Source organism: Sardina pilchardus, chromosome 17 (genome assembly GCF_963854185.1).
Source record: "Sardina pilchardus chromosome 17, fSarPil1.1, whole genome shotgun sequence".
NCBI classification, from domain to species: domain Eukaryota; kingdom Metazoa; phylum Chordata; class Actinopteri; order Clupeiformes; family Clupeidae; genus Sardina; species Sardina pilchardus.
In genome coordinates, this window is record NC_085010.1 from 14,033,737 (window position 1) to 14,053,345 (window position 19,609).

The following is a 19,609-nucleotide window of genomic DNA, read 5'->3' on the forward strand; positions in this document are numbered from 1 at the left end:
AGTCGCTAATATATGGATGAAGAAAGTAAGTGCGCCACTGACCAGGAAAAACCTAGTCGGAAATCACTCGCGCATAGCTGAAAGGCTATTATATGAGCGCATGAGGCTTGGGGATATGGAAGAGTGCACAGTGCGCACTTCTTTCATCAGCAGGAGCGCGCGCAGCCCGAATATAATTAAATAATATTTGTCCGTTTCTCGGTTTTAGGTTCTTGTATTGGTCAGCAAAAAGTAGCATACATAGCATAACAACATCCACATGCAATAATACAACAATAACGTCTAACAGTGACCTGCTCATTTAGACAACATTACACAGCCCTATGGCTAAGTTACCTTCAGTTAGTTTTGTTCTAGCATACCTTTAACGTCTGGCATTAAACAGCTGTAGTGTTCTGGCAACTGTCTACCTTGTTATTGCTCATCTGGAATAACTTCTCTAGCTGCCTTCATCCTCCATCCTTTCTGTTTTGTGTGTTTAAAGAACTTGCGATATCCATGATGAGTAGGCTATTGAGTTAGTGAATTAGCTTCACATTGTAAATGAGTAAAAGAAAACAACACGTAGCCTAGTTGCGCGCCTGCGTGCGTAATCTCTCCTGTTCAGACGAAATGTGTGCGCGTGGATATAGCTCTATAGCGCATTAAGTTAATTTTGATAACGTGTTGACTGACTTTTTCTTAAAATAGAAGATTGTAAATAGCCTGATGGCAGGCAGCTAATGGGATGCTGTGCATATTGGGTGGGTACGGCATGGCATGCCAATTTGGTGTGAATACACACACACACACACACACACACACACACAAGGGAAATGTAATAATGATAATGATCAATAGTGACAACTAGCTCCTGACTACTGCTGCGGCTGCTGCGTTCATTCTGAAATAATCTATTTAAGTCATAAGCCCCGAGAGACCGTAAGCAAGTGCCTAAAACCCCCCTTAGCTGTTCTAAAATCAGTGTAGCCTAAACTATGGACTAGAGTGACTTATTGGTTTTCTAAAACGGTAACTATACGTCGATGTATTCATAGATAATCATTCTTCCGCCAATAAATATTTCTTCCATAGGAATGGTTGCCATGCAACATCGACACGCAGCCACTTTAACTTTTGTGCAAGTTGTGGTAGTGCATTAACGAAATGCGGTCAAGGTGTATGTTTGTGTTGGATTTTATAACAGCATCGAACGCGATTCAGCCAATCATCATCAAGGACCGGAACTATCCGTGTTAGAAAATAATATTCACACATCATGTAGGCCTACATTATTTTCACAATTTCCCAGCATAAAAGTTGGGAAGGCTTTAGGAAGCCTTCCCAAGCCTCCATTACGCGCCGCCCATGCCTCACGCACGAGCAAGTCGGTCTCTTCTGGAGTAGACGCCCAGGTAACTCCGCCATGATAATACCAACAGACCATTGAACAATGCGCCAGGCTTTTAAAGGGAATGAGAGTGTGAAATCTAATTGGTTTATAGCATGCTACGCCCAAAAGACACCCACGACTAATTAACTAAATTAAGACAACCCCTTTTCATTTTGCGCTGAGCGCAATGTTCACTTTTCAAGCTGTCATTATAGCCTTTTGCGCTAGGACCGCCCCCAAAGAAACTAGCGCGAGTGATTTGCGACAATGCCCAGTTGATCCTGATAATAGAGCCCATAGCCTAACAGAGGCCTGAAAAGAGATGTCACACAGACCAGCACAATCATGCTTAACGAAGACTGAGGCCGATACCAAAGAGTTAGGTGATGATGACCCCTCCACGAAGAAGGACACAAAATGGCTGACCAGACCATCTGTAATGGTTTATTTCCTAATGAATATTCACGCCTATAGGTGATACCGTTAGCCTGACGAGCCAGGCTATGATACTGTACCATCATCCACCACTGTGTCAACAAAGCAGCTACAAGCCAGGCTAAGGTTGAAGTGACTTCACTTGGGCTCTCCCTGCTGGTCTCATATTTAAGTCAGCTGCAGACATTTATGAACAGTTCAGTACTTTTAATGTGAGTAGTAGCAATGAGAAATAATGAAGGCCATGGAGTTACATTTGTGTGGGTGAGTGTGTGTATGTGTTCCTCATATTATATCATGACAATGAAACTGAGTGCAGTATCCACTCTTACTTCAAACCAATCAATCTTATTTTAATTACTTAACAGAAAAAGACACATGTAGACCCTTCTTCAAAATAAGTAATTTATTCCAGAATGACATCAGAGTGGTGAAAACAAATTGCAGAGCTTGATACTGACAGACAATATCTCATTGCTCTGTCTTTACCCAGCCTAGCATATCGGTTAGATCCAGTTTCCTGTGACAGACATCCCCTATATACAATTTCTTTTTTATCCACAGCTGAAATGCAAATGTCAGTCTCTCCAAGTGACCTCCACCTCATCTGTTCTGTATCTGCAACACATGAAGCTCTCGGGTTACTGTAGGCAGTAGTAGTGATGAGACAGCATGGAGGAAGGACTAGTAAGGTGTAAAATGTTCTTTTTTTAATTTTTAAATCTATACTATTTGGGAAATATATGTAATGTTTATCATAAACATTTAATCATAAACATAATGAGGCTATTGCTCTGTCGCTAGTTTGGAGTTTAATGTGGTTTTAAACTCCAACTCCTGTTTGAAACCATGTTAAACTCCAAACTAGCGACAGAGCAATTGCCTCAATCTGTGTGTATGTGTGCGTTTCTGACTGTGAGTGTTTATGTTTGTCCGTCTGTCTGACATCCATACATACTCTAACGTGGAACAAGTCGTCATGGCAATATCCTTACCTCTGAGTGATCCAGGAGTCGGGTAACTCGGTGACGTAACCGGAGCGAAACATCTCCCAGCCAGCCTGCGCGATCATGGCCCCGTTATCAATACAAAATCTGTCAACACAATAAATCTCAATTTTAAATGAATAAAACGCATCACTACTACCTTTCTCTACCACTGCTACTAATGCATGTTTCGTAACCCCAAGGAGCAGTGATTTGCCTGAATGAAAAAAGAGTTACAAATATGTATTCTTATAAAATGGCTGTATCTCATTTGACATTTTTATTAGAACACACTGTAACAATACAAACACAGCAAGTAAATAAGAAAATGTGGGGGTTCTTTTGTCACTATTGGGAGGTGTAGGCTATTGGAGCCAGCCGTGCTATGCCAGGCTAGCGGTGGATGTGTGCGTCAGACCGAGTAACTACACACAAGGAGATGAGAAGGGTGTATTGATTTCTCTATCTCTGGGCAATACGGTGAATAAACTAAAGTCCCAAAAAGTCGCCGTGTTCCTTTAAAGGAGAACTATGCCATTTTTTTTAGCTTAATTTACCTTAACTGAAAAGCTTCGGAGTCATTGGAATGGTTATACAGTCATGGCTGAAAGTGTTGGCACCCCATGCTAAAGGTGACTAAAAAGATGGATATAAAATCATCTTTTGGAAATTAATCTAAATGCCTTAAGTAATAAAATGAGAAATAATCCAACCTTTAAGGACTCCAATTTTCTTTGTGAATGAATAATGTATCTTATAAAAATAAACGTTCTTCCCAAAATACTGGGGTCAAAAATATTGGCACCCGTATGTCACCCTATGGGAATTTAACACATAGGGTTAAAGGGATATTCCGCCATTTTTGGAAATACGCTCATTTTCCACCTCCCCTCGAGCAAAACAATCGATATTTACCTTGTTCCCGTTCATCCAGCCATTCTGTGAGTCTGGCGATACAACTTTTAGCTTCATCCTAGCATAGATCATTGAATCCGATTAGACCATTAGCTTCTAGCCTGCTAGCTTCATGTTTAAAAGTGACTAAGAATTCTGGTAATTTTCCCATTTAAAATGGGTCTCCTCTCAAGTTAGAAAGTGCAATAAGACCAACTGAAAATGAAACCTGGCGTTTTTCTAGGCTGATTTGACATGGAACTACACTCTCATCTGGCGTAATAATCAAGGCAACTTGCAAACTACTGGCACTACTACTGCTTCTTGTCTATGGGGACTATTTTCAGATGCTGCGTACGATATCACTGCGCCTATGGTACGTTTGCAAGTTGTCTTGATTATTACGCCAGATGAGAGTGTAGTTCCATGTCAAATCAGCCTAGAAAAACGCCAGGTTTCATTTTCAGTTGGTCTTATTGCACTTTCTAACTTGAGAGGAGACACGTTTTAAATGGGAAAATTACCAAAAATCTTAGTCACTTTTAAACATGAAGCTAGCAGGCGAGAAGCTAATGGTCTAATCCGATTCAATGATCTATGCTAGGCTGAAGCTAAAAGTTGTATCGCCAGACTCACAGAATGGCTGGATGAACGGGAGCAAGGTAAATATCGATTGTTTTGCTCGAGGGGAGGTGGAAAATGAGCGTATTTCCAAAAATGGCGGAATATCCCTTTAACATAGGGACAGGCAGTTTAAGTTTAAGGCAACTTATTTCATGGATCCAGGATACTATGCATCCTGATAAAGTTCCCTCTGTCTTTAGAACTAAAATTGCTCCACATCATCACACACCCTTCACCATACCTGGAGATTGGCATGGTGTTTTGTTCAGTTTTGTTCAGTTATCATTTCTCTTCCACCTAGCGTCTACGAGTGGAAAAAACGGTGCACTGACCAACAGGAAGTCTTGCAGCCTCGAGATCATGCTCATGAAAAGGCAAACTGACCAATTGCGGAGTGTTGTAAAATATACATGCTAAAGCTGTAGGGGAAGCTCTGCAGAGAAACCTGCAAGCGTAAAACGGCAAAAGAAATCGCCAAACCTGCATAGTTTCTCTTTAAAGGTGAATTTAAAGCAGTGGTTATAATGTCTTTATACACCATTTACATGGTTGGTCTGTGACTAAGCCAAAACTCACCGCTCATCTGTGGCAAAGAGCTTGGCTCCTCTCTCTTTACACATGACACCCATCATCTCTTGCAGACGCAGATTACCTTTGGATTAAGAAAATGGGCATTTTTAGAGTTTTTATCTTACTTCATTGCTTTAAGTTCATTTTCAGTACAAACAAAAAATCAACAGTTGTCTCATTGTATTGTAGGGCAGAAAGGAGATGGCAATAAACAACATAATATTAAATAATAATAAAGCCTCATTATATAATTGGATATACAGTATTACTGATAAACACCACACACTTGAATCGATTCTTTAATCTTTAGTCTGCCCTGGAAAGGTTACTGGCTATTCGTAAAGTGGCGCTTACAGCCGACGCCTCCAACGATGAGCACTTCCTGTGACCCACAGTGGGCCATGGCCCTCTCTGTGATCTCCACCAGCATGGAGAACAGCGTCTCCTGCGGGGACAGAGAGACACCAGAGAATAGTCTGAGATAGATCTACTTCAATCATGCCATGACGTTCCATGTGTTTGAAAAAAAAAAAGTGAAGAATCCATGACTTTTCTTTTAGGATAGCAGAAATATCAAATATTGCGGCAATGGAACGGTAGTATAGTAGCTAAGAAACTCCTAAAGTCTTACACGGCATCATCATGATAAACAATGTGAGTGTGCTCTCCGCAAGTCACAATAACTGTTGTTGATTAGGCTTGTGGTTTCATTCCCCTGAGTGCTGTTATGAGTGGGGCTTGAGGTGGTTACCTGAAGAGAGAAACACAAGTCCTCAGCCGTGCTCTGTCCTGAACTCAACATCTTATGAGCTGCTTCCTATGGGAAGTACACACACACACACACACACACACACACACACACACACACTTGTGAAAACCAAGTCTGATATACATGCATGAATGATATTTACATAGTGAGGACGCCTTCTGCTGATTTACCTCAATGTAAGACAATATTCCGGAAAAAGACACGTCCATTCCCTTTACAGTGTACGGAAGCTCCACAAACTGAGAGCCCCTAAAATCCACCCAAACAGAAAGAAATTACACATGCATCATGCCTCTGCTCCAATAGCTGCCCTCAGGACTCCACAGATATACTTCAGGGACGTCACCATTCATCTGACAATCAGCTGTTGACAAAATGACTTACTTCTTAGCCATTTGTTCAATATTGTATCCTGGACTAGGATCATTTGATATCTGCCATCAAAGGGGGGGGGGAATACATTTTAGCATACGCTGATGGAGTTAATGCCATGCAATTTTGTTTTCTGAAATGTAAATTAGCATGACCTGGGCCACCACAATGAATCTAAGAATAGCTGCAGCCCTAAAATGATTACACTGATTTAAAAAAAACAGAATGCACTTACTTTGATGACTCTAGCAAATCGATCAAGGCAATTTCCAACTGCAATATCGATAGTCTCACCAAATATCCTATAACGGCGTTCAGAGTAAGCAATCACCTGTTGGCAGTGACAGCAGGTCAATAAAAACAAAACACGCCATTATACCCTTCACCCCTATTGGATTAATTAAAATACAGCCCAATGGGCCAGTGAAAAGGAATTTCTGTTGTAAACTTTTTTTTTCCAGATTCGACAATCTATCTGGTCAGTGCTGCTGCTGACCTGCGTGTTGCCCCCACTGACATAAAGTACTGTAGGGTTGTTGGCTTGAGTGATGAGCCGGCCCATCTCTATGTGCCCAATGCAGTGATTGACACCTAACAGTGGTTTTCCCCACAGCTGGGCCACCGTGCGGGCGACCAGTGCCACAGTCACAAGAGGGGCACCCATGCCCGGGCCTGCAGGTTTGGAGCATGACAACAACAACTGATGTACAGGCGAACCAGATGGACATTTTGGGTTTTTAGTGACAAGTTAGGCTATTTACTTGAGATATAGCAACAACAACAACAACAAAAATACTTGCCTTTTGTGTAGGCTACACAATCAATTTCGGCAGGAGTCAGCCCAGCCTCATCCAATGCCTCTCGAAGAACTGTGAGAATCATTGAGCGGTGATGCTTGGCCGTATCACTGGGCATAAACCCTACCAAGATGAAAATGTTAGGCTATCGTTTATCACAGGGGTGTAAGTTTAATTCAATGTATTTCCTGTTATACTTCATCGTACCTTGGCCAGGCGGAGTGATGTAAGTGCGTCTTGGGTTAGAAAGGACTTCTCCATCCCTAATTATGCCAATGCCAATCTTATTGGCACTTCCCTCAAATCCAATGACTACAGTCATGGCAACACTACAAGAGAAAGCGCGAGTGGAGTTTATCCACTGAACTGCTGAGAAACCTTCATGTCCATCTTGAAACATACAGGGTCTTGACTGCGTCTTGGCAGGTGCAGCCAGGTTTAAACATTAAATAGCTTAACTAAACATCACATGCATACTTACCATTCAATTTATATTCATAAATAACTTCAAAAATACGAGACACGATGTAGATCCCTCACACACTGTGCGCCATGTTCGCTTACAGGACCATAACAAATACCGCACTCATATTTCCTGAACAAAACCGAAATATAAAGCGTGGATACTTTCAACATCACTTTTAAAAACCCCTAAGCAGATAGAAATAATGAACAGGAATGTACAAATTATGTCCCCAAGGGCTCCACCAGCCCTCGGTAACGTATACACACCATAAATACTATCAGGCAACAGTGTGGACAACTATTTGTATAACCACGCGTGCTTGTGATTTCTGCTTTGTTGCTGCCTTGCTGCCTGCAACAAAGTGATCGTGTAGGTTGTCGCTCTGGATTTGTGCGATTAGCACGATAGCTTTGAACGTGCAAGGTGAGTTTATGGCATATTGCATCTTACATTTGCAACTTATAGTGATTTTATCTGCGCATGAAACGATGGCAATGGTTATACAACAATTATGGCCACGACGTGTGAGCCATTCTTGCGTTAACATTAACGATGGCATTCATTCATTCGGAAACTCAACGTTAACACGGTCTTCTAATCATTTTGAGGGCTGACTTCGTTGAAGTGTCAATTTTGCCTGATGTTTGAAATTGCTCTATGGTTTGTCCCACTGAGGTGCAAGACTGATTACGGAAAATTAATATAATAATAGTAGCCGCTTGATTGCGTTTGTGTCCTTGTCGTGCAGCAGGCTAATTGTAGCTAGGTTTAGCAGGCTAATTGTTCTCTTACTTAACGTTGCCACCTGCTATCCTCGGCTCTGCCAGCCAGTGTGGCATAATTTAATCCTCGGAAGCAAACATCTAGGATTAAGTTAGGAAGTTTAACTTTCGTTAGTAAGGTACTAATGTGTAATATTACGCTTTGGTCGCAGTAGGAGGCGATTATCCCTCCAGAAATCTTTGAAAACAAAATAAGGGAACAGGCGTTTGAGAATTATTTCTGTTTAAATTAAACATGTTTTCAATACCCATGGAGTTAACACTATGTTGTTTGTGCAGTCTCTCGTGTGTTGTTGTGTGTGCGTGTTGTGTGCTTGAGGGGCGTGTGTGGTCTTCGTTGTGAAAATATGTCCAAGCGAGGAAAGAAAGCCGAAGTTGCCGTCGATGGAGAGAACGAAGCAGGTATAGTAGGCTAAACACTGTTTCACACTAAATGAAAGCTTTCATTTATTCTTAAGAGTAAAGGTCGTTGTAACTTGCGTTGCATTTGGTTAGGTGTGATTAAAAGTGCTTCCGTGGCACGGTGGATTTTTTGTGTGACTTCTTTATCATCCACTTAATCTCTTTTTAGCACCCCCTGAGGCCAAGAAGGGGAAGAAAGGGAAAGAGCCTGAGGCCCCAATTCTGTATGAAGACCCCCCAGACAAACTGACCAGTAAGGAGGGAACTGCTGCCAACATGAAGATCACGTCCTGGAATGTGGATGGCCTTCGTGCATGGGTTAAGAAAAAGGGTCTGGATGTGAGTATAGGTTGCAGATTTACATGTACCTAATAGCAGCAGATCCACCTCTTAAAAGAATGTGTTCACCAATTGCAACCTTTAACGTTGGAAAATCACACTATATTATCCACATTCACAATAAGTGTACACTCATCAACGCTCTGGGTACCATTCAATGCCACTGGTATTGTTATAAACATTGGACAATAACTGCCACACTATCAAACATGTAATCTGAATGTCTTACTTAAAAATGTTCAAAGTGCAGTTAGTGCATAGTGCACCTTACCGTGATCACAGAATTCATAGTGTACCCACTTCTTACTTTACCACTACACCCCTGCATGTCCCTACATGCAGTAGATTATTTTACCGGTATTACTTTTTTGTACTGGTTAGCTTTCTGCATTTCTTAGTGCGTGTGTTCAGATAGAAAATTATGCCATTCAGTAATTGTCATTGTAGTACAGCAGACACATTTAAGGCATTGTTCATTAAACTTGTTGCAACTAGATTACATTAAAAAAAAAAAAAATCCATAATTGTCCTCATATCTCCTTTTTTTCCTTTGGACCAGTGGGTACGCGAGGAGTCCCCAGATGTGATTTGCCTGCAGGAGACCAAATGTGCTGAGAAGGCCTTGCCTGCGGAGATTACCTCCATGCCCGAGTTTCCCCACAAGTACTGGGCGGGCTCAGAGGAGAAGGAGGGCTACAGTGGGGTAGCCATGCTCTGCAAAACGGAGCCCATCGATGTTACTTACGGCATTGGTACGTACTGTACTCATCATTCCTGCTTTGAAGTGGGGAGGAAAAGCAATCTTTTCTATTGTATTACAATTTGTGTACAGAAGAATAAGGTATCAGTCAAGATAATACATTGGTTTGGGATGTCTAGCGTGGTGCTACCGTAATTTCCCGACTATTAGCCGCGGCTTATACATTGATTTTGCAAAATTTCTTCAGCTATGAGGTTAATACAGGGAGCAGTTAATATGGTGTTAATATGGTTTTGTTTCTTTTAACTTGCATAAAACACTTCCCTGCGGCTTATACACAATGCGGCTTATATGCAGGAAATTACTGTACAGACAGTCTGAAGGTCTTTTCTCGTCAGGATTACACAGAAGATTTTGTCAGATCAGATTTTTTTTAGACTAACCGTTTGTCTCCCCTCAGATCTGTGGGGAAGGTTATTTTCCTAACCAGTAATTTGATATTCAAAGAAGGCAGTATATTAGAGGTTTTAAAAAGGTGTTTTCAGTTATGTGGAAAGAACTATTGCAAGTTGTAAAGATACTAGTTACAGACTTTCAGTGCACGATTTGGAAAGATGGTCATCAGTTGACTTTTTAAATTCTTATCCTTTTGAACCTCTGTTCTTTTTTTTCCCCCATTTTCAGGAAAGTTGGAACATGATAAGGAGGGCCGTGTCATCACTGCCGAGTTTCCCGACTTCTTCTTGGTGACGGCCTACGTGCCCAACGCCAGCCGCGGACTGGTGAGGCTCGACTACCGCAAGACCTGGGACGTGGACTTCAGAGCCTACCTCAGCGACCTGGACAAGCGCAAGCCTCTGGTGCTGTGCGGGGACCTGAACGTGGCGCACCAGGAGATCGACTTGAAGAACCCCAAGGGTAACCGCAAAAACGCCGGCTTCACCCAAGAGGAGCGCGACGGCTTCACCGAGCTCCTGGAGGCCGGCTTCGTGGACAGCTTCCGCGAGCTGTACCCCGAGCAGGGCTACGCCTACACCTTCTGGACCTACATGATGAATTCACGATCCAAAAACGTCGGCTGGCGACTGGACTACTTTGTTCTGTCCAAGGCCTTACTGCCTAAGCTATGCGACAGCAAGATCCGCAACTCTGCTATGGGTAGTGATCACTGCCCCATAACCCTGCACTTGGCTCTGTAAAGCCATGTGGTAACTAAACTCAGTGGTAGAAAAGTTGGTCAGTAGATTAGAAAGTGTCTGAGTTATCAGAAAAGTCATGTTTCCACGGTTTCCTATTGCCACTTCATCCAAAAGGCTTCCAATCGATTCTAGTGATTCCCATGAAGTGACATATTTTCAGAATTGCACATGGTTTGTACATTGTAAGTTCAAATGTACTGTAACCACACAATTTGATAATGGCCTTTTAACTTGATTAAATTTAAAATGGCAGTCAAACCCTGTGCTGTATTCTTGGTGCTATGATTTTTTTTTTCTCCCGACAGTTATGATTTGTTAAAACTGCTGTCTACTTTGTCGGATGTTTAAAACTGTAAAAAATGCATACAAATGTGTACCCTGTTTCATAAACTAAATGAATATCATGGTTTAGACTAAAACTGTTTTTTGTGACTTAAATGTACTAAGTCAATGATTAGACTCTCTTTTTATTTTTTCCAAAGAGCTATCTTGTAGTCATGCTCCCTAATAAATGTTCATTTTTAAAATTTGAGTTGTTTTTATGTGCTACAGTGTCTGATCAAATCTCATTGCTGTGTGAAGACATGAAAGCCTAATAAGATCTTAAACTTCAGCCACTAAAACAATACAAATCGGAACAAGACTTTTATTCCGTTGAATATACAAAACATTAAAAAAAAAATCTAACAGTTAAATCTTACAGGTTGTGTGAGTTCGTAGATGGATCTTCATGTTGCCTTGCTGTGAGAATCCTTTCCCGCATTCTGGACATATGTGCGGCTTCTCTCCTGTGTGCACAAGCACGTGCTTTCTCAGCTGGTCGGGAGACCCAAATCCCTTGTTGCAGTGGACACACGCGTGAGGACGAGCCCCTGTATGCGTCCGCATGTGGTTTCTCAGGTGTGTCGTATGCACAAAACGCTTCCCACACTGCGAGCATTGGTACGGCCTTTCTCCGGTGTGCGTGCGAGTGTGCAGCTCGACCTCCGGTTTGCTCCGGAACGCTTTTGAACACACCCTACAGGCAAAGGGTTTCTCGCCTGTGTGTATTCTTAGATGTCTTGTCAGAGCGCACGACTGTGTAAACCCCTTGCCACACACAGGACAGATATAAGCACGCTCCCTAGTGTGTGTTCGCATGTGTGCTTTCAGTATGTCTGAACCTGAAAAGCCCTTTTCACACAAGGCACATATGTATGGTCGCTCACCTGTGTGGAGTTTGCGGTGTCTGTAGAGACCCAAGTAGGTACAATACCTTTTCCCGCATTGATCGCAAGGGAGGGGATTGGGTTTGGCATGAGATTTACCACACAAACTACAAGGAAAAGGTCCTTTTACTTTAGTTTTTTTGCTGCTTTTGTCAGAGACAGAAGACTTGGCATGGATTTCCATGTGCTTGCTCAAAGCGGTGTCCGTGCTAAATTTCCTTTTACAGCTTGTGCAACTCAATGCAAAATCATGTGAATGAAGTCTCGCATGTATTTTCAGGCCTTTTGCCGACCTACAGGTCTTGTCACATGAAGGACACTTATAATGTGATTTATTTGCAGCATTCTGACCCTTAGATGGTTTTGGTGAGGTTCTTTTGCATTTATTCCCATTTTCTTTTTGAGAACTTTCTGATGCCTCTTCCGCTACACCCTCCTTATGTGGTTTCTTCGCAGCCTTGAGACCCTTCAACGGTTTTGTAGAAATTGTTTTGCATTGATCCCCGTTTTCTTTTTGGGAATTTTCTGATTCCTCTTCTGCCACATCCTCCTCACATAGTTTCTTGGTAGCCTTGCGACCCTTGGATGGTTTTGATGAGGTTCTTTTGCATTTATTCCTGTTTTCTTTTTGAGAATTTTCTGATTCCTCTTCTGCCACATCCTCCTCACATAGTTTCTTGGTAGCCTTGCGACCCTTGGATGGTTTTGCTGAGGTTCTTTTGCATTTATTCCCGTTTTCTTTTTGAGAATTTTCTGATTCCTCTTCTGCCACATCCTCCTCACATAGTTTCTTGGTAGCCTTGCGACCCTTGGATGGTTTTGCTGAGGTTCTTTTGCATTTATTCCGATTTTCTTTTTGAGAATTTTCTGATTCCACTTCAGCCACATCTTCCTCAAACTCCTCAGCAAACTCATCTACACCTTCATCTTCCTCTAAACATGGGGAGCTTTTTTCCTCATTAACAGGGCTTGTCCCAGACTCAATATCAGGGACGATGGGCTGTTGATCTCCAGCTGCAGGCATAATGTAAGGGACGAGGGGCTGTTGATCTCCAGCTGCAGGCATAATGTAAGGGGCGAGGGGCTGTTGATCTCCAGCTGCAGGCGTAATGTAAGGGGCGAGGGGCTGTTGATCTCCAGCTGCAGGCGTAATGTAAGGGGCGAGGGGCTGTTGATCTCCAGCTGCAGGCATAATATCAGGGACGAGGGGCTGTTGATCTCCAGCTGCAGGCATAATATCAGGGATGGGGGGCTGTTGATCTCCAGCTGCAGGCATAATGTAAGGGGCGAGGGGCTGTTGATCTCCAGCTGCAGGCATAATGTCAGGGATGAGGGGCTGATAGGATATGGCAGACAAAATGGTGTCTCCAAACGGTGTCTCTGAAAAAAGGTGAGAAAATCAGAATGGTACACTTAGAAGTCTAACATACAACGCAGAGTTCTACAGAATCTATTCTAGAGTACAGTAGTGCTGTGAGGCACAGTGAGGTGTGCCGTGGAATTTTTAGGAACCAAATGTGTTTTTATACAGGCTCTCGAAACACTCTATAGGGCTATTTTAAATGCATCAATGACACAGCTTGTTAATTAAAAAGATCAGTCAACATCATAACTTGCGAATAAAATGTAAGTAAGAAAAGGCCAAACAAAGCATTCATATTTTCACACGGCAGTCTATGGAGTTTCATTAAATAAATACATGTGAATACAAATGTACAAAAATGTATTCATTTGCAATGCAGCACATTATAATACCAACCTCTGTCGAACTTGGCGGTAGTTGGCTTATGGAGAAGCACAGTTTTAAGTTGCTCTGGGTCAGTTAGTGTCTGGAAACATAGCTCCAAGTCTGAAGAACTATCACTGAGTAATGACGCAGCCTGAGAAGCACAGACAACAAAAAGGTTGAGCAATATATAAAAAGGGGTCGTTCTTATGCGCTTCTGCAAACAGACTCTGACAAAGATGTAGAGAACATTGAAACAAGTCTTTTGCTGTGCACCGTTGCATTAATAGTAAGTCTTAAAGCAACACTAAAGAGTTTTTCGTACCTTAAAATAATTTTTCCAAAAATCATTTCAGCGGTTCATCAACTCATAACATGGTGAACCGCACTTTTGCATTCACTTTGTGGCTCTCTATCGGCTGTAACCACACTATGTAACTTTACCAGATCGGGTAGTGTACCTGTAGTTCGATCAAATGAGAAATGTGGACATCGTTATTTGCTGGATAAACAAATAGTGTGCGTGTGACAGAGGAAAGTGCTTTAGTGTTGCTTTAAAAAACGTCTGTGTTTCTCCGGTGTCCTTCATCAGGTTGAGTAACATGTAGCTATGTATCAGAGGCTCAGAGCACAAAATTGAGTAGGTAAAAAGCACCTCTTTGAAGTCTGGTACCGGCAGCATTTGCTCAAGTCTTGAAAGGAACTCGCCCATGAGTGACTGTAGCGCCGAGTCAAACTTTTTACCATATACAGACGGGAACACCTCCTTAAAAGTAAAAAAAAAATAAAAAATGAAAATGGAAACTTAACATTACATACTCATTTATGAGGTTATGGGCAACTCTATATGAATTACCTGGAAGAATTTTTTCCAATTGTTAGTGTCCTTTGTTAGGAAAATCTTCCCAATATTATGACACAAGAACCACAGACAAGTAGTATAATTTTCAGTATACTCTGGCGCCAAGAGGAGAGACATAGAGAGGACTTGCTTTACCTCTCCGAAACAGTCTCTGAGCTCTTGGACGCAAAGAGGCTCTTTTATTAAAGAAAAGCAGAGAGCAAAACAAGTCAGCATGACCTTGGTCGAAACCTCCCTAAAATCCTCCTCTCGCTCATGTCCAGTTTCTTATCTGCAGGTGCATAGCGTTCCTGTGAGGTTCCCATGTGAAACTGTGAATAGCAACTTTGAATACACATATGAAAGTGTGGATTATAACTTTGACGCACACAAATGAAGTTCATAATGATAAATATATAAATTTCTTTGTCATTTCCCTCCTGTTTATCATTAGTAAACTTCACAATCATTTGTTCCATTGCTACATACTGTAAATTCAACCATAAATCAAATCAAAGCGTGTAGTAATTATTACCAACTCGAATAGCAAGTTTCAAACCTTTTGATGGAAGCGAAAACCTTACCGGAAAACCTCAGTCATGATTGATCTTAATTTGAGGAGAAAACCGTTGAAGGAAAAATTCTTCCATTACCCTGCTATAGCAGCGGCACTTGTGTACACAAGCAAAAGGAGAAAAACTCACCTTCTACTACACATATGTTTTTCCCAGCCCCATATTATCACAACAATCAAGCAAGCAAATTCACATCAACATTTTGATGGGCTATATGCAATGAGGGCTAGTCCTCAAATAATCAAAGCTTAATTCTACAAAATGTAGGGCTACATTCTAAACTTCACTGATAACACCTGTAGAGAGGCAAACTCCCCACCGGCACAGAACCATCTCTGAAAAAAACACAGTGGGAATCTTGTTCTAGGTTTAACAGTGGCATACAGTAAGGGGTCAATGTTACACTACACTTTATGTACTTCAAAGGGTGTGTCCCTGCACAAGGTTCACAGATCATGTTAATACCATTTTTATGTATTGTCATGTGGGATGAATTATAAGTCATCTTTGCCAGATTTCCCTTCACCTATACACAAGCTCTGTCCATGAGGAATTTTTACGGCTGTTAAACGGGAATGATAAACAGATATTGGCATCAGAGAACACACATAGCACACAATTCAAATTATTCAAATCAACCAGCATTTGAGCATAACGATACCATGAATTTAAATGATACACATGTGTGATGTAGGTATGCACATCCTCTGACAAAATCAATCTCTTTTTTTTTCGGCTTCCTTTGTCTTTCAAGAAAAAAGTCTTTGTTCAGTCCTTAACAAAAGTGTCAGCAAGGTGAGAGTGATAGCCACTCCCAGGACCATCCTCCACACTAAAAGTCTGTTACCTCAAGGCATCGTCACTAAGCTTAGGAGGATCCAAAATCTTCACCGACGTTGAGACGACTAGATTCTAAACCTCTAATCCCCTTTGCAGTCGGGCTTCCCCTCCTCAGCGGTTGACTGAACCTTACAGTGAGAGATGCGTCCAGCGGTCCGGCCCTCCACCTTCACTGCAGTGGGTGTAGATAGGATGATTCGGTGGGGTCCTTCCCAACGCGGGTCAGACCAGCACTTTTTCTTTATGACTTTGATGAACACCCAATCTTCTGGTTTCACTCTGGGATCCTGTGGAAAAACAGAGAGAGAGGGAGCAGTATCCGTGTCCACATATTCCTTTGAACACAGTGTTTTAATTAGTTGTTCCACTACTCCTACATCAATACAGTACATATGATGCACTGATAACAAACATTTTGTGAGTAGTTTGTAAATCTATATGTTATAGTGTTTGTCTACTAGTTCACACATCCCTCCTGTTGAGACATGGCTCTGCCCATGACTCAAAATTGCTACCCATTTGTACATTGATTTCAGCAATGTAAGACACAGCAAAGGCATATTGGCTGTCTGTGTATATTGTCACTTTCTTTTTGGCAAAAAGCTCACATGCTCTGGTCAGCGCAGTCAATTCGGCTACCTGTGCAGAGCATGTGGCAGACAAAAGTTTAACTTCTAATTTAGCAGTTAGTCACTGCATAAGCTGCTTTGTTTACACCATATTTAATGTGCGGTTGTGATAACAATACTGTCATACGAGATAAGAATGTCATGTTAGTTTGTAACAGCAGTTGGGAGACGGCATGTGGGATTTTCACAGTGAATGGGTGAAAAAACACAACTTCAGCAGAATTTAAATATTTAATTTAAATGTTTAGTTTAATATGTAGGCTTTCTTTCTTCACTTTCTTAGTCATTTAAACACACATCAGCTCTAGTCTAGAAATTCTTCAAACATTTCTAGCTCTTCTCCTTCTCCACTTACTTCTCCTTCTCCACTTACTTAGTCACTTAGTCACTATCGTATCTTTGTTCTTTCTCATCTTTGGTGGCGCAGTCACGAGACCAATGCCCGCGACCCCCACACCAGAACCAGTTGTTGCTATCATCACCTTCATTTTCATAATCTCTCTGTTCTGACCCATTTCTGCCTTGTAATGCCATCACAAATGTTTCCACTACTTTCTCTGAGTCTTTCTTTTCTCTTACTTTCTTTTTATTCTTCACTGTTTTCTCTGCATGTTTAGCATGTTCCATAAAATCTGGCAGTTCTGCAGTTCTGAAAGTAACAAAATGTTTCTCTATAACTCTGGTCTGAAACTTTGGAGTAATGCTTGTTTTAATTGCTGTCCATAAATTATCTTATCTTCTGCACTCCCTGACTTCAGGCCGTTATAGGCTTTAAAAACTTTTTCAAATCTGTCTCTGAACTCCCAGACATCTTCATCATCTTTCTGTGTGGTAGCGTGTATTTTGGTGTAATTGCAATGTTTTTTAAACACGTCTTTACATTAACCGTGGATTATTTTGACCCTCAGCCACGTCTGGCTTAAATGTTGGATTGGGCAGTTCTACCATTGGAAATGCCTCCACCGGAGGCGGCGGTGGGGGCCAATTTGGAGTTTTACCGTAATCATCATCATCGTCATACAGGTGCACTTCTGCATGGCATGATGATAATTCTGGTTTTAGTTTGCAAATTCGAATGTATTTTTTCATCGTAATAGCCAATTTTCAGTTCCTGGATGGACTCTAGCTATGAATTTGGCATCGCCTTTCAAAAGTTGTCCTTTATCTTGAGTATTCTCCATTTTGCACAAATAAGAGATTGTTCTGTGTCGCCCTCTTAGGGCAAACAACAAGCCTGGGAAGCGAGCTTCTAGACCTTAGTCCGGCTTCCCCTGGGTGTTTTATCTCTCACAGGCTCTGTTGTTCGTTTTAGCTCTTGGACGCAAAGAGGCTCTTTTATTAAAGAAAAGCAGAGAGCAAAACAAGTCAGCATGACCTTGGTCGAAACCTCCCTAAAATCCTCCTCTCGCTCATGTCCAGTTTCTTATCTGCAGGTGCATAGCGTTCCTGTGAGGTTCCCATGTGAAACTGTGAATAGCAACTTTGAATACACATATGAAAGTGTGGATTATAACTTTGACGCACACAAATGAAGTTCATAATGATAAATATATAAATTTCTTTGTCATCCTTCAACAAGTTCTGGACAAGGTCCAAGAAGTTCCCAACCACACACTCCATACTTGTGTCTTTGCCGCTGTCCTGCAAGGACAGAAGCAAATCCATTGAATTTCTTTCATTTTTCCGAGATGCCATTTTCTTCTTCATATTTTCAAATTCAACTCACCTCTCCATGTTGCAGGTCTTCAGCAAATTGGCGTATTCTGTCAATGTGTGGCCGCATGGTCTCCTGAGCAGATTCCCGGTCTTCCTGACACAGTTTAAGTAGCAGCTGAAATTGCAAGAGAGTTCATTAAATAGCTGACTGAGCCTACTGCATGTTACTGGGAGTGTATAAGCCCACATGCCTAGTTCATTCAACAGGTCAAGTGTCTTGTACTGGCAAATGCACTGTAATGTAGTAGGCCACTTTCAAGTAAGCACTAAAGTTGTTCAGTCCACTGATACATAACTTCATCCATGATCATGAAAACAGTAATTCCTGAATTATTCTTTACATTCATGTGGCAATTAACTGTCTTTTCAGTGCACAGCAGCCTATGAGCAGATCTAAAAGTGCATACCCTTCCTCGCAACCCCAGCCTGAGCAGGATTATTTCCTTATGACTGAGTATGTCGGGAAATATATCGGCAACAAGTGTTACAAACTCGTCCAGTTTTCCGTAATGAATGACTCGGCATCGCTGAACAATTTGCCACATCTGAGCAGCCATCAACCGAATAGGAGGTACCAAGAGTCGCAAAGAGAGTGGTGGGACTGGCACTGTAGAGAAATAGTGAGCCAATGTAACGTTAAATCTGCTTTTTGCTGGCTTAAAGTGTAGTCTTACTTACAATTACTCAAAGGTCTACAGATAGAAAGCGCATGGAAGTATGTTTATGCTGAAATAACATGATCAATAGACCTTGTGATTTGAGCAGAGATTTCCGTCCCATAGCGAATTGACGTTGATAGGCTACTGCTTCAAATTGGCAGTGTTGAGCCAGAATAGAGAAAAAATAAACTTTAAGCTACATTCGGGACGAATGTCTTGTTCTAACTTCAATGGATGTTGCCGTTAAATCATGATTAATAATTGCTGACAAGATAAATAACAGCAGCTACTCTTAACACTAAACCATTATTTGACGGAACAGAACTCCACATTGTTTTGTCGCACTTTCAGTCGTATTTCGTGTGCGACGGCCGACTATGAACGTGTATCATAATAAAAGTCATGTATATATTGTCACGATTTGACAGGTGCTTACCTGGTCGTGTACAATCATATTTTATTGGACATTGCACGCATAAAATAACAAACATGTACATATTAAGTTAATTTAATTTGTGGTGTAAATATTTTGTGCATTGTAAGAATGGAAATCTGGAAACAACAATCAAGTTTCGTTTGTGTGGTGGTCTAGCAAAACCAGATTAATGTGGTCGCACCACCAGAGGGAGAAGTCTTCATTAGGACTCTGAACCAGACCGAAGCGGATTAGACTGGATTTTGAGCAGGCGTCCAGGAAGGCAGTTATCA

The 19,609-nt window shown here is 41.6% G+C and overlaps 3 protein-coding genes across 3 annotated transcripts; 1 reads left to right on the top strand and 2 right to left on the bottom strand.

Annotated features, from left to right (window-relative positions):
• Window positions 1-2,195: 2,195 nt before the first annotated feature.
• Window positions 2,196-7,410, bottom strand: osgep (O-sialoglycoprotein endopeptidase). Its single transcript, XM_062518008.1, has 12 exons — window positions 7,301-7,410; window positions 7,027-7,148; window positions 6,823-6,942; window positions 6,519-6,694; window positions 6,258-6,353; window positions 6,035-6,084; window positions 5,821-5,899; window positions 5,633-5,698; window positions 5,236-5,326; window positions 4,888-4,963; window positions 2,803-2,901; window positions 2,196-2,425 (listed from the first exon to the last, which is right to left on the bottom strand). The coding sequence occupies exons 2-12, from the start codon at window positions 7,139-7,141 to the stop codon at window positions 2,386-2,388; spliced, it is 1,008 nt and encodes a 335-aa protein (XP_062373992.1). The 5' UTR covers window positions 7,142-7,148; window positions 7,301-7,410; the 3' UTR covers window positions 2,196-2,385.
• A 165-nt stretch (window positions 7,411-7,575) lies between these two features.
• Window positions 7,576-11,234, top strand: apex1 (APEX nuclease (multifunctional DNA repair enzyme) 1). The gene is made up of 5 exons (XM_062518021.1): window positions 7,576-7,708; window positions 8,347-8,469; window positions 8,639-8,808; window positions 9,368-9,560; window positions 10,193-11,234. The coding sequence occupies exons 2-5, from the start codon at window positions 8,415-8,417 to the stop codon at window positions 10,705-10,707; spliced, it is 933 nt and encodes a 310-aa protein (XP_062374005.1). The 5' UTR covers window positions 7,576-7,708; window positions 8,347-8,414; the 3' UTR covers window positions 10,708-11,234.
• A 111-nt stretch (window positions 11,235-11,345) lies between these two features.
• On the bottom strand, window positions 11,346-19,230 carry LOC134062116 (zinc finger protein 37-like). The gene is made up of 8 exons (XM_062518016.1): window positions 18,992-19,230; window positions 18,650-18,849; window positions 18,253-18,357; window positions 18,094-18,167; window positions 14,498-14,525; window positions 14,297-14,407; window positions 13,675-13,795; window positions 11,346-13,295 (listed from the first exon to the last, which is right to left on the bottom strand). The coding sequence occupies exons 1-8, from the start codon at window positions 19,020-19,022 to the stop codon at window positions 11,398-11,400; spliced, it is 2,568 nt and encodes an 855-aa protein (XP_062374000.1). The 5' UTR covers window positions 19,023-19,230; the 3' UTR covers window positions 11,346-11,397.
• Window positions 19,231-19,609: the final 379 nt, after the last annotated feature.